This window comes from Pelodiscus sinensis, chromosome 11, assembly GCF_049634645.1.
Source record: "Pelodiscus sinensis isolate JC-2024 chromosome 11, ASM4963464v1, whole genome shotgun sequence".
Lineage (NCBI taxonomy): Eukaryota > Metazoa > Chordata > Testudines > Trionychidae > Pelodiscus > Pelodiscus sinensis.
The window spans coordinates 27271014-27285929 of NC_134721.1; the positions used below are offsets into that span (position 1 = coordinate 27271014).

A 14916-nucleotide genomic window follows, 5' to 3' on the forward strand; every position below is an offset into this window, starting at 1 on the left:
CTCTGCTGAGTAGCTATTGGTTCTGCAGTACCAATGTATAGCATTACAATCACTTGTAAACATTGGGGGCCTGAAGACACTTAGGAAGAGGATAGATAAAAATCAGTGATTTAAAAAAAATTAAAAAACAAATATTTTATTTAAATCAGATATTTTATTTCTTAAAATCATCAACAAAATACTAAATTTCTCTTGTTTAAAAAAACAGTTAAAATAAAATCATCTCAAACACACTGAACCTACACTTAGGGTATGTCTAGACTGCATCCCTCTGTCGGCAGAGGGATGCAGATTAGGCAGGTCGACATTGCGAATGAAGCGGGGATTTAAATAAAAATGGCCACCGTTTTTTGCTAACTCAGCACTTTGTTGGCAAATATTGGCATTCTAGAGGGGGATCTGTCGAGAAAGAAAGCCTTTTTTGACTGATTCTGTAAACCTCCTTGCAGGTATCACAAACGATACTGCAAATGTGGCAAAGATGACACTTAGAAGAAGAAATGGAAGGATGCCCCTTAATAACGTGTGCCCATTTAAGGTGTCTTTTTTTGGTCAAAGACCTAAGTATGTCTCCTCCAGGATTAAAAGAAAATGTTTTTGAAGTCACAAACTACTTCCATAGCAACCATTTTGCTTCAGCTTCACTGAAGAGAACTGGAGCATCCAAACTAATTCTCCATCACTATGTTTGATGGAATTCTGTGGTCTATTGTTTTGAACAGTATATTAAGAACTGTCCTATTCTCATAAAACTTCGTGAAGAAAACCAAGATAAAATAGATAGAAGTATCTCATACAAACTATCTAACATTGGATTAAAGAGGAATACAGAAGATATGCTCAGCATACTAAAACCTATTATCCATAGCCTTAAAGAAACTTCACAGAAGTTGCTGCTCATTATTGATATTGTCAAAATTTGGAAGGCACTTCAAAAGACATTGACAAAAGAAATATCTCACTAGAAAGTTAAACTGCAGGTAATAAAGAATCAAATGGATCGAGCACTAACGCCACCTAATTTTGTTATGAACATTCTAGACCCTAGATATAAAAAGTAGATGCCTAACTTTTAAGATGCTGCTGCCACGGAATGAGCATCTCAAAATCACTCCTCAGTTATGCCAATCATAATAAATTTCAGGGTTGGAAGAAAACCATTTAGTCAGTACATGTTTACTGGTGATGTTTTGGACAAACTCGCTCCCCTGAATTTGTGGAGATCATTAGCTTGACACCTTGAAACAGAGTTTCCTTCAGTTGCTAAGCCAACTTTTCACAGCATTAACTTCCTCTGCAAGCACACACAGAATATTTTCGTCATTTGGTATTATTCATTCAAAGCTACGAAATTGACTGGGAGTTGAAAAAGCAGGAAAACTCATATTTCTTTTTCAGTCTATGAGAAAAAATGACAGTGGGAATGAGGAAGATGAGCTAGTTATAGAAATTTTAAGGACACTGTATATTGAGTGTTGTGATGACTTTGTTAGAGTTAATACTATTTGAAAATTAAAAATAACAGTTTAAGGACAGCCAGCAGCTCAGGAGGTTGCTGCAGTTACCAATGTGATACGTTTATGTAACGTTTAAGATTAGTTTAATAAATATAAGTGCTGTTCTGTTGATGTATGTGATTTAGTTCATTCCTAATGTTCTGCTGCTGCTGCATTAAATTAATATAAGTTATCTCAAAAATTACACAAGGGACATCCTCCTATCCAACATGTTTTAGTGATCAGATTTGCACCATTATTTAAGAAATATGTGAAGTACCACCACTGGGAAACTTGACTTAAATCAGTAATTTTATTTTGGGGTTGAGCTACACAGCAGTGTTATTTCTGAATAACTGTCATTATTCCAAAATAACAAGGAGTGAATCTACACTACAAGCCTTTATTTCAGAATAATGTTGAGTTGGAGGACTTCTTACTCCAACTGCTGTAACCCTCATTTTATGAGGAGTAAGGGAAGGTGAAGGAGGAGTGTTCTTCCTTTGGCTTCCTGCTGTGTAGACAGCACCTAAAGCCAAGTTAAGCTATTTTGACTTAAGCTACACAATTGGCATAGTTGAAGTTGCGTAGCTTAATTTGACTTTAGCCCTGGTGTGTAGATGTACCCTTGCTCGTGTGTAGACGTACCCTTGCTGATTTAAAATGCCTTGATTTAAGTCAATTCACCCTGCTTAAACCTTGAGATTTGAGACTTACAATTATTCTGATTTAAGGTGTTTCAAAACCATAATCCTAGTAATTTGTGATTTGGAGTCTGTTGAAGAGGTATATGTGAGTATCTTTTGCTGTGGGTCTTGAAATTTTGCAATTTGAGGCATAGATTTGACAACTGGAACTTTGAGTAAAGCCCTGTCTCCTACACAGTTCAAGTTGCCAATATAGCCTTTAGATTATCAGATTTTCTGCAAAGTTCACTTCCTGACCACATAACATGAGCACCATGTGTCACGAGGAATAACAAATTGCCTTTCATCAAGTATATAATTATGTTGTTTTCTTTGTAAAAAATTCAATTTTGGTTATCCTAAAATCAATTTAAAGATTTTTAGGTGACATTTCTTTTTAAAAAATGGTTTCATCATTACCTTTCTTTAGTTTATGTGCTGTTTCTCAGTCATTGTTCCTAGCAGTGTGCAGACCAAAGGAATTTTATAGAAAAAGCTCCAGGGACTGGAGACTTACTTTTTAGCAAAGGTCAAAGCAAATTAAAAGCTGCACTTAAGTTCAACAAATGTTAGTGGTTAATTAACTAAGAACATTTAACCCTGAGGTCATAACATTAGTATTTATAGTTTTAAGTAAGATATTCTAAACAAGTCTTCTTAATTGTAAGCTAATTAAATAGCACAACTGCTTAGTGGCTTGAATACAAGGTACTGTTTCCTGGAAAAGCATTTTATTGAATTCATGTGTATAAGTGTTTGAATGACGGCCCTTGCTGTGATCAATTTAATTGATCAGCTTATTCCTTTAACTAACAAAATGTATGGTTTTAAAATTATATTTTTCTTCTTTACGTGGTTGTCCCCAGCCTATTAAATTTAAGTGGTCATCCCCAGACTATCCCTCACCTCACTCACCCTGGTAATCATGGCCTTTGGGTGCCTTTTATATATTTGAGGCCAAATTTTGCCTAATTTACCTTTGTTGTTAGTTCTGCTCACTGTTCACATATAGGTTCAGTAGTATTTGGCTCATCGTACTTGGTTTTAGGTGCTCTTGTTTCAATTAGTGGCTGCAGTATGTTAACTCCTGCTTGTTACGTATATTTTAATATGTTTAGAAAATGTTCTAAAATTATTTTACAATACAAAAGTTAAAGGCACTAATTCAATCTCCACTGAAATAAATGGAATACTCCTATTGATTATAATGGGCTTAGAATCAGACCTGTGGAACTTGATGGATCTTTCTCTTGCTCAGAAACCTTAAGCTTTAGGATATGAAGGAAATTTAGCCTATCAGGAACTAAATATTATCTCCTTTTGTGATTTGCATAAGTACAAAATGTCAGTGAATTTCTTTGTTGTATCAGATGTAGCTTACTTGATATTTACAACTTGTGCCTCTAGAAAAAATGTTTTAGGATACAAGACCTGTTCCAACTGGAGTTGCTCCAGCTGGCAATCCTGTTTTCATTTTCCCCTGCTTTAACTGTTCATTTTAGCCAACCAACTAATAAAGAACAGAGAATTTAAATGTGTTGTCTTGTCTAATAAGATCATATGCTCTTCTTGGCGAAGATTGCCTCATACTATTGTTTGTCCATTGCATGATGGCCCCTCAATATTGATTAGGGCCTCTGTGTATTACTGTAATATAAACAGATAATGAACATGATAAATCACTTTTAAATCTGTAAAGCATTTACAAGTATGAAATACATATAATTCTGATATAAAAAACCCTTGTTAAGGCTAAATATAAAATCATAGAAATGTAGCTCTGGAAGGGTACGTCTACACAGCAGGACTAAACTCAAAATAAGCTATGCAACTTGAACTACGCTAATTATGTAGCTTAAATTGTAATAGCATATTTTGACATTTGGCACTGTCTACATAGCAGTTATTTTGAAATAAAATACCTCCCAACTTTCCTTACTCCTCATGCAATCAGGGTTATAGGAATCGGAGTAAGATGTGTAGATGCGCACTACGTTATTAACGCTGCTGTGTAGACATAGCTGTAGAGACTTTGAGAGATCTTCTAGTCCTTGTGCATGTGCTAAGGCAGGGCTAAGTATACCGAGTCCAGATTTCTGAACTAGTGGTATGAGCACCCTTAGGGGTACTCGAGAGAAGTATGGTGGGTATGTCAACACAATTGAAATTTGGAGAAGACTGAATTTTTGTGTTAAGTTTTACAGCGCTTTATTATTTTTGTACTTTTTATACCCCAAAATTTCATTGCCCGCCCAGCTATAATTAAGTTGTTGAAACAAATGTGTTGAAATGGTAGGAAAAAATTTTGTTTGTGAGAAAACTGTAGGTACTGAGGGTACTTATAATTTTTTTAAAGGGGTACTGTATAAAAAAAGGTTGAGAAACACCGAGCTAGTCCATCCGAAGTGTTTATCTAACCTGTTATTAGAAACTTTCAATGACGGAGATTCCACATCTTCACTTGGTAACTTATTCCAGTGTTTAACTATCTTTATAATTAGAACACTTTTCCTACTATCTAACCTAAATCTTCCTTGCTGAAGATTAAGCTGATTACTCTTTATCCTACCTTCAGTGGACACAGGGGCATGCACAGATCAGGAAAAGGGGTCAAGCAAGGACACCCCCCTCCAATAATAGTCAGGGGGAGGGGTACAGAACTCCTCCCAGCCATAGGACCATGGGTAGTGGAAGAAGGCGGAAGAAAGCAAGCTCTTCCTGGGGGGTCTTCTGGTATCCTGTTATACCTGCTCTTTGGTTATTCTTTGATCCCTCTAGGCATGAATCCCAACTCCTTTCATAAGCATTGATTAGAGTTAAATATTTAAAAAAGGTAATCTGATTTAGTTGTAAGCAAGCTCTGAACATGCCGAAAACTTGTCTGTTTGGGCCCGGTGGTCATACAGATGGACAAAATCCATCTTGCCCTTCCTGCACCTATTCACCCTCTCTTGATTACCACAATGGGGAACTTCTCTTTTGTGGATTATAGCTCCAGCTTGGCATTTTCCTCCTGGTTTTGATATCTGTCCTGGAAGTTATTTTTACTAAGAAAACAGAACTAAGGTTCCATAAAAATTCCTCTGTGTAACTGCCGTGGCACTCTTCTGTTTTTCCCTTTATATTTAGGAATGAAATTTTTCTTTTTAGTTGTTCTTCCTGGTCATTAGGACTGAGGAACTGGGTTCAGCCTCAAAAGAGACTTGTATTTTCTTGGCCCTGTGTGTGTGTATGACTGCTCATAGCTTAGTAGTTTTGAGCCTTATTAGATGCAGCTTTCAGTCACACATTATTTTAGTTCAGAAGACCCCAGTATCTTCTCTCTCTTTCATCTGAAAGCTAGGGGCAGGAGAGAATATAGAATTCCAGGAATGCCGCAATCAGTTGTTGCATTGGCTGTGTTCACATTGCCTGCCTGACAGGTTGAAGACAATGTAATTCAGCATAGATTTCCATGTGAGCCTTTTCTTTTTGTGTGCAATGCCAAATTTGAACACCTAAAATCAAAATGTTTTTGTAAACTCAGAGAAAGTTCTATTTTTTTCACTATGTTTTCCCATTGTTTGTTTGTAGGTGCTGCCATCAGTCAGCAAGAACAGTGGAATGCTTAATATCACCTTTAAATATGACAGTAAGTTAATCACCCACAACAGATACAAATCTCATCTTCTCAAAAATAAAAATCCTGATTCTTATACTTATATAACAACATGATTTTTTTAAATAAAAAACCAAACTATAATTCTAGCAATACTTGTAGGTTTGTGAACTTCAGGTTTATGTAACTGCAATCTTCCCCACATTTCTACTGACTGTCATGCATTCTGAGTGCATCCTCTGTCTCTGTCATTCAAAAGTAAACTTGCATACAGTTTGCTGGAGGCAGCAGCTACCAAAAAGAGGCAGTCACTCATTCCCACAGACTAAAACTTATGCCATGTAAAGCAGGGTTCCATTATGCCAAATTTTACATTGCTTAATTTTTCTTTGATCTCTTTGAAAGGATGACATATTTACACTCTAAAATGAGTATTGATTTAAGGATTGAAAATTAGTATTGATTTTAAAAGGAACCTGTAAGGCTACAGTTTTAAAAGGTTTTCCTTCCATAGTATATGTACTACAGGCAGTCCCCGACTTACACGGATCCGACTTATGTTGGATCCGCAGTTACGAACGGGGCTGCCCTGGAGTATACGGACTGCGGGACCTCGCGGTCCCGCCGCCCGTGTACTCCGGGTGAGAAAAGCTGCTCCGCGTCTCCCTGGTCTGCAGACCAGGAAGATGCGGAGCAAAGCCGCGGGGGGGGGGGGGGACTCGGGCAGCGGGGCAGCCCAGGCACCCCGCTGCTGTCCCGCTGCCAGCGTCCTCAGAGGCTTTGCTCCCTGTCTCCCTGGTCTGCTGGTCTCCAGCAGACCAGGGAGACTGGGAGCAAAGCCGCGGAGGACCCAGGCGGCGGGACCGCGGCGCGTCTCGGTCCGCCGCCCGCGTCTTCCTGGTCTGCTGGGGTGGGGGGGGCGCAGCTAGTACGCCCCCCTCTCCCCCCCCAGAAGACTAGGCTTTTCTCCGGACGCCTGTGGCAGAGCAGCTGGGGCGCTGCCGGTCGGTCCCGCAGCGCCGCTCTGGGCGCTACTGGACCAACCCAGCAGCACCCCAGCTGCTCTGGTCCTGATTCAGCCGCTGCTGGTCAGTTTCAGCAGCGGCTGAATCAGGACGCCTGGGGCAGAGCAGATGGGGTGCTGCTGGGTTGGTCCAGTAGCGCCGAGGAGTGGCGCTACTGGAGCAACCCAGCAGCACCCCAGCTGCTCTGCCCCAGGCGTCCTGATTTAGCCGCTGCTGAAACTGACCAGCGCTGACTACAGGAAGCCCGAGGCAGAGTTGCTCTGCCCCGGGCTTCCTGGAATCAGCTGCTGATCAGTTTCAGCAGCAGCTGACTTGGGGACGCTTGGGGTTCTTAAGTTGATTCTGTATGTAAGTCAGAACTGGCGGTCAGTTTCAGCAGCGGCTGAATCTGGACGCCAGTTCCGAGTTACATACAGATTCAACTTAAGAACAAACCTACAGTCCCTATCTTGTACGTAACCCGGGGACTGCCTGTATACTAAAAAAGTTTTAAAAGCTAATATAGTTTCTACTATTTGTGTATTTCATTTACTTCCTTTATTTCAAGTTGGTCTGCATCAGTCTGTTTCATTTTCTGATTCATTTATTAGCAGGATGCCCAATGTTTGAGTGGAAAAAATATTGGGGAATGTTATTAATTAAAATAAGTAGTTCATCCAATTGAAAGAACCTTCTGTCTCTTTATATTCATGAAAAGAAGTGCTTGTTTTAATCTTTGTAAAAGCTTGTTTTTCTGAAATACAGTAATTCCTCCTTTAACACATGCCCACTTAACACGTTTTCGCGATAGCACGATTTTTTTTTAGGGAACGTTTTTTTGAATTACACGACTGTCCCCGGAATAACAAGATTTCCCCAGCCAGTCCATTGCCAGCAGCTGTGCAAGGCTTCCCCCACCTCCCTGCAAAGCGGCGGAGGGTTCGCCACTCGCTACACTGTTCCCCGCTGACTCCCCCTTGCCAGATGCCTTGCCCCCTCTCTTCTGCCCCTGCTTGCAGGCTGGCGGCTGGGTTTCCCCAGCCAGCCCATCACTGGCGGCTGCCTGGGGCTTCCCCCGCCTCCCTGCAAAGCGGCAGAGGGTTCACTGCTCGCTGTGCCATTCCCCGGCGACCCCCCCCTTGCCGGACGCAGTGCGGGTCCCAGCAGACCCATCACTGGGGCATACTCCCAACCCGATCCCCCTCTCCTCTCCTCCCCTTCCCTTCCCCAGAGCCAAACACCTCCCCTTCCTAATGTAACCCAGTCCCCTTTCTCCCCCGACCTTATGTCCTGGTCCCAACAGACACCACCGCTTGAAACGCAACCCCCACCTTTTCCATTATTTTCAATGGTAAAATTGACTCCGCATGACACGTTTTCACTTAACACGATCATTTTCTGAAACATATCTATAGCGTTAAATGAGGAATTACTGTATACAGTTTGGGGGCAAACAGAGTCAAGTTCCTTTAAATAGAAAATAGATTTTTTTAAAGGCTTTTCTTTTGTTGCATAGCCTGTCCATGAAGTAAGACACTTCATGGAAGGGGCTAAATAATTTGTTCAATGTGAGAAAATAAATAAATGTTTAACAGAAGAAATGCCTTCCTGTAAAGCCTGCAAATTCTTCACTGCTGTATTTCAAATCAGGAACTCACATTCAATCCTGAGACATTTTGTGCTACATTGCATTTTGGCAAATTATTATTTCAGCATAGCATTTTAGTAACTTGGATCCAAAATCTTAGGCAAGACTGTTAATTGAATCCAGACCTTGCAAGAAGTTGTTACTCCAAATTTTCCATTGAAAGAGATATTTCTATTCTCCTAAGAGGAAATTCATGCTGTCATTTGGTTGACTTTCAGCAACGAATCCCACTTAACAGGAACTAATTGCTCAATTTTCTCAAAGTACAAAATATGTTGTTCTGAATTGTGCAACAGTTACCTAAAGGAGCCAAATAGCTCATCCTTGTCATTCATGGTGAAATAAAAAGCCCATTTCAAAGATTCAGGTAGTGTGATTAATTATTCTCCCTGGAAATCGTAGTTTTCAATGGAGTGTATTTGATTTAAATTCTTATTTTCTGCATTGGCTTGATTATATCAGTTGACTTCCTTTGCAAGCATAATAAAGTCTAGTACCTAACATCAGATTTTGAATAACTGATTATTAAAATTAGGCACTAGAAACTTAGAAGAGCAATTCAACACTTCTTTTTTTCAAATTTAGTATATTTTTTACAAGTAGGGAATTGCATTACTATGCCACATAGACAAAATTCTGGCATTGCAAAATACAAGCATTCATAAATCACGATTAAGACACCCCCACACACATACACAAATTCAATGAGATTGATATAAAAACCATGGGAGGTTAAAAAGTAAACTTTGAAATAGTTTTGTTTGACTTCTGTTTTTTAAGCTACTCAACCTCAACTATGTCAGTTGCTTCTGAAATAGCTTAATTCGGCTTTTAGTGCTGTCTGCACAGCAGAACACTCTTCCTTTGACTTCCCTTATTCCTCATGAAATGAGGGTTACCGTGAGTCGGAGTAAGAAGTCCTCCAGCTTGACATTATTTTGAAATAAAGGCTTGTAGTGTAGATGCACAATGTATTATTTTGAATAATGTCAGTTACTCCAAAATAATCCTGCTGTGTAGGTGTATCCTGAGTGTCTGATGTTTTAGGAGATTATGTAGAGCAAGACAAGGAAGATTTGGGGGAAAAAATCCCTTTTCTTGTGTACTGGGGAGTAACAAATGTTGCTTCCCTTTGGAAACTGCAGCTTCCATTGTAGGTATCCTACACTTTGTAGTCATCCAGTCCATCTGTACTGCATGTGATATCATAAACAAATTACCCAATATTTGGTGTGTTAAGGAATTAGCCAGGTGTGACTTAGTTTGTGGTTTAACTACCAGTGTTATGAAATCTTATTTTGTGAAGTTAAGCTATTTTCTGTCAGTGTGTCTCTCTTTCTCAGAGGTGGTGGGAGCAAAGCCTGTTAAGCCATCTTTAGGCCAGGTAGCTGAATTATTGAGAAACAGTGGGATTGTATTAATAATTGTTCATAAAAAAAAAATGGGAAAAAAAGATAATTAAACCAGACTGCTTTATGTAAATAATACATTAAAGTTTGATCTGATGGAGTAGTACATTCACCCAAAAGGGACGTTAAATATTGGTTAGTTGAATAGTCAGGTAACCTCATGAATTCTTATCAGTTACTCGACTATTCTATAGTCCCTGGAGGTCAGGCTGGCAGCCAGTGCACTTTGGCTCCACTCTCAAAGAGCCCCCTGCCACTCCATGCTGCTGCCTCTGTATCAGAGACAGCAGCTTGGGGTACCAGGTGGGAGCTGGTTCACAAGAGGAATCAATTTAAAAACCAGTTCCCCTCATGGACCGGCTGCCTGTCACTCTGCGGTGCTGCCTCTGATACAGGCACAGCAGCACAGGGAGGCAGCAGCCGCTGTTCAGGATGGAGTCTGACCTCCTGGACCTGGCGCAAACTGGAACTGAACCAAGTTGCCTGCCTGTCTGTATCCTGATACACTTTAAATGCAGGTCCACAGAAGAGGTAGGTCCCAGACCTGGCGCAAGCTGGGACTGAGCTGCGCGGCTGGCCAGCCTACCGTATATTCCGGCGTACAAGACGACCTCTGATGTTAAAAAACATCCCCCAAAAATCGGGGGTCGTCTTGTACGCCGGATGCCCCGCCGCCGGAGCCCCTCCGCGGCTTTGAAAGCCTCGGGGGAAGCCGGCGGCGGGGCATCCCAGGCGCGCATGGGCTGCCCCCCCGCCGGAGCCCCTCCGCGGCTTTGAAAGCCTCGGGGGAAGCCGGCGGGGGGGCATCCCAGGCGCGCATGGGCTGCCCCCCCGCCGGAGCCCCTCCGCGGCTTTGAAAGCCTCGGGGGAAGCCGGCGGGGGGGCATCCCAGGCGCGCATGGGCTGCCCCCCCGCCGGAGCCCCTCCGCGGCTTTGAAAGCCTCGAGGGGCTCCGGCGGGGGGGCAGCCCATGCGCGCCTGGGATGCCCCCCCGCCGGCTTCCCCCGAGGCTTTCAAAGCTGCGGAGGGGCTCCGGCGGGGGGGCAGCCCAGGCGCTCCTGGCGGCTTTGCTCCCGGTGCCTCTGGTCTGCTGGGGACCATCTCCAGCAGACCAGGGACACCGGGAGCAAAGGAGGCGGAGGGGCGCTGGGGTATAAGATGAAACCCTATCTTTTAATTAAAAAGATAGGGGGTCGTCTTATACACCCAGTCGCCCTATACGCCGGAAAATACGGTACTAAAAAATGTACTGGCAAGGGAGGGGAGCGGGGAAATGTATGTTGTCTATAGCATTAACTGGTTAATCAACTATATTATTACATCCCTAACATTGTTTTTAATTATCCTGCAACTAAAACCCCACTGTAGACTTATTATGCTATAGATATAGAAGTACAATGATGCATTTGAAAAACCTGTTATTAAGTATGATTATTCTTCAAAAAACGTTAAGGAATAAACTGAATCTTGCTCACTTTGCTCACATACATAAATATTATTGGGACTAATAGCATGAACAAGGCTTTCCAGAGGTTGACCTGTGTTAGTTTGTGAATTAGAACAAGAGAAGATTAGTCTATATATTTTATTTAAGTGATTTGTTTCTCAATGTTTTTAGATTGCACTCCTTATTTTAATTCAGTGGGAAAACATGTGATTGGAGATGTACAAAATATAACAATTAGCCAGTATGCATGTTCTGAACAAGTTGCAGTTACAATCCTTTGGACAGCAAATCTACTTGGTAAGTGTTAGAGAACAAAACAGTTTAACTCACCATCTCTTTTGTAATAATCTCTTAATGATTATATTAATTTAAAATTACTTGTCTTTTCTTTTCATGTTAATTAAGGCCTGATTAATGTAACTGAGTTATATACACAACAAGCGTATACTCTGTTGGAATGTGTGTTCAGCAAACAGGCTATTACAATTTTATTTTTTTAAATAGTCTCATATTTCTACAAGCAAAACATCACCTTAAAATAATTTTATACCATTTAAACAGTTACAGTTTAAAAAAATATAAAAGTTATTAGAGATATAAAATCCCATTTAATTAATTGACCACTTAAACGTTAAGTTTAACCAGTTAACTGATTAAAATGGGTGCGGGTACTCTGCTTCCAGCCCTGCGCTGGGCTGCCAGCTCCCAGCCCATGCATCTGGGAGTTGGCAGCCTCGCATGGGGCTGAACACAACAGCTGGGAGATGAGGGGGAGACTTCTAGCTCCTGGCCTGCATGGTTTGGAAGCTGGCAGCCCTCCGCCCATGGCAGACCACTGCCAGATAACGGTTAACCATTACCCAGGAATCATCATCCATTAAGGGTGACGTCTAACAGATAACCGGTTTTGAAATTAAGACAAAAAATGGTTTCTGTTACCCCCTACTCTTCCCCCAGCCTCTTAACTTTGAATTTTTTGCATTTATTGGTTAACTACAGATGCTTTGGTGTAATTAGTTCTGTATCAGAATAGGTTTTGGTATTTTGTTTATTCCCCATAAAGGATTGATACAGTGTCAATATGAATATGTATGGATTTATCTACACTTGAAGTGCCACAGTGGCACGGCTTCAGGATAGACACCACCTATGGCAGCGAGTGGGTTTCTTCCATTACCATAGGTAATCCTCCTTCCTGAAAGATGATAGCTAAGTGGACATAAACTGCTCAGCACTAGGCAAACAGAAGACTTTTGACTTGTACCAGAGTGTTTTTCACACTTCCTAGAAACATAGTTAAGATGACTTCGTTTTCCAAGGCTATGTTAAAATGTTACGACCGTACAGGCTGGACCTCCTTTTAAGGTTGCCAGGTGTCCGGTTTTGAACCGGACATTTGAGTAGAGCTTTCTGTTCGGGAAACAAATTGAAAAAATATAAATGAGAAAATATAAATGTCTGGTAATTTCTAAATAAGATGTAATGTAGATTGTGATGTAATGTCAAGTGTGTCCAGTATTTTTGTTGAGATCATCTGGCAACCCTACCTCTTTTGTCCAGCACCCTCAGGACCTAACTGGTCCTGAATGAGGGGATTTGCTGGACCAGGGGAGGTCCCTGTTCTTATGGCCCCCATGCTGCCCTGCTGCCACCAGACTATGGCAGCCTGGCCCCCTGCTGCCTCAGTCCCAGGGCTTTCTAGCTGCTGCTGTCCCCGCTGCTGCCAGAGCTGGAGCAGCATAGCCAGAGCTGGGGCCAGAGCTCTGCAGCTGCTTGTCTCTGCAGCCGAGCTCCGCAACCCCAGCAGAGCTGTGGCTGGAGCTCCATGGCCACTGCCGGGGTCACAGCTCCCAGGCTGCATCTGGAGCTCCCCAGCTGCTGAGGTTAGGACTCTCCATCGTGCTGCCCCTCCCACTCCCGACGCTGGGCTTCCTGCTGAGTCGCTGGTAATCCATACCGTGTTCCTGCCCCGCCACCAGACGTTCCTGTTCCTGGGTTCTGTGGTCCAGGAATATCCATAGTCATGCCGGACCATGGATGTTGCTGGACCAGAGAATCCCAGTTAAGGGAGGTACAACCTGTAATTGCTCTGTTTGCAGTGCTACAGTTCAAACCCTGATCTCAGCCACTCAATAGTTTTTTCTTTTAAAAGAAATGAACTTCTCATTATGGATTAAGATTTTGCAAACTGAGTACAAAGCATTCAAAACGTCATTTCTTGAACATGTTTAATATAAAAACAAGCAATCTCTTGAAAGCTGAATACAGTAATTCCTCATTTAACACGTGCCCGCTTAACACATTTTCTCAATAGCACGATTTTTTTTTTTAGGGAATGTTTTTTGAATTGCACGACCGTCCCCGGAATAACACGATTTCCCCAGCCAGCCCATTGATGGCAGCTGTGCGGGGCTTCCCCTGCCTCCCTGCAAAGTGGCGAAGGGTTCGCCACTTGCCATGCAGTTCCCTATTGACTCCCCGTTGCCGGACACCTTGCCCCCTTTCCTCCACCCCCACTTGCAGGCTGGCCCGTCGCCGACAGCTGCGCAGGGCTTCTCCCGCCTCCCTGCAAAGCAGCGGAGGGTTCCCCACTGACTCCCCCTCGCCAGACGCCTTGCCCCCCTCCTCTGCCCCCGTTTGCAGGTTGCCGGCCCATTACCAGCGGCTGCGCGGAGCTTCCCCCGCCTCCCCGCAAAGCAGTGGAGGGTTCACTGCTCACCGTGCCGTTCTCCGGCAACCCCCCCTCGCCGGACGCAGTGCGAGTCCCAGCAGACCCGTCACAGGGTCATACTCCCAACCCAATCTCCCTCCCCTTGCCTCCCTTTTCCTTCCCCAGAGCCAAGCACCTCCCCTCCCTGCTGTAACCCAGTCTCCTTTGTCCCCCAACCTTATGTCCCGGTCCCAACAGACACCACCGCTTGAAACACAACCCCTACCTTTTCCATTATTTTCTCTGCACCCCAATTTCTTGCCCTAGTCACAACCAACACCCCTGCACCCCAGTCCAGTGCTCCAGGTCACAACTGCCTCCTTCACCCAAACTCCCTCCCAGACCCCACGCCTGCTCCTGCACTGAAATCCCTTATCTCAGGCTCCCTTCTGCATCCAAGCTCCATCTCAGGCCCCGCACCTCCTCCTTTAATATCATGGAAGAGTGCAGCCCTTGACCACTTTCCAAAATCTTGGAGTGCCCCATCCCCCATCAAAAATTATTGCCCATCCCTGATCCAGACACACTAATCCAGTGGTCTCATAAATGAAAGGAACACGATATGGAAGCAGCACTTCCATTCTTTGCGAACAAAAATGTTACAAAATTGTTTTTACTGCTAATAATGGCAGTGAACAAAAATTATTGAACAAAGTGAACAAAAATTATTGAAGCTGCTGCTGCTGTTGATTTTATTTATTTGTATTACGGTAAAACCCAAAGGACCAATTGAGGTGAGGACACCATTGAGTAAATACTATACAGACACACAGTCCAGAAGAGCTTAAATTCTAGATAGACAAGTCAGAAAAAATGTTGGGAGAAGAATTATTATTATTTATGGCCAACTGACAGGTACGCAAACACCATATATAAAGGTGATAGGGATAGTTAGGGCTTGTTTTTTAATAACTATAG

The 14916-nt window shown here is 42.7% G+C and overlaps 1 protein-coding gene across 3 annotated transcripts in view; it reads left to right on the forward strand.

Moving 5' to 3' along the window:
- The window catches only part of IL17RD (interleukin 17 receptor D), an 80179-nt gene that overhangs the window by 45551 nt on the left and 19712 nt on the right, over positions 1–14916 (forward strand). For all 3 annotated transcript variants that reach the window (XM_075938871.1, XM_075938873.1, XM_075938872.1), the window contains 2 exons: positions 5756–5813; positions 11460–11585. In XM_075938871.1, coding sequence (XP_075794986.1) covers positions 5756–5813; positions 11460–11585 — 184 coding nt within the window. The remainder of the gene's footprint in view (positions 1–5755; positions 5814–11459; positions 11586–14916) is intronic.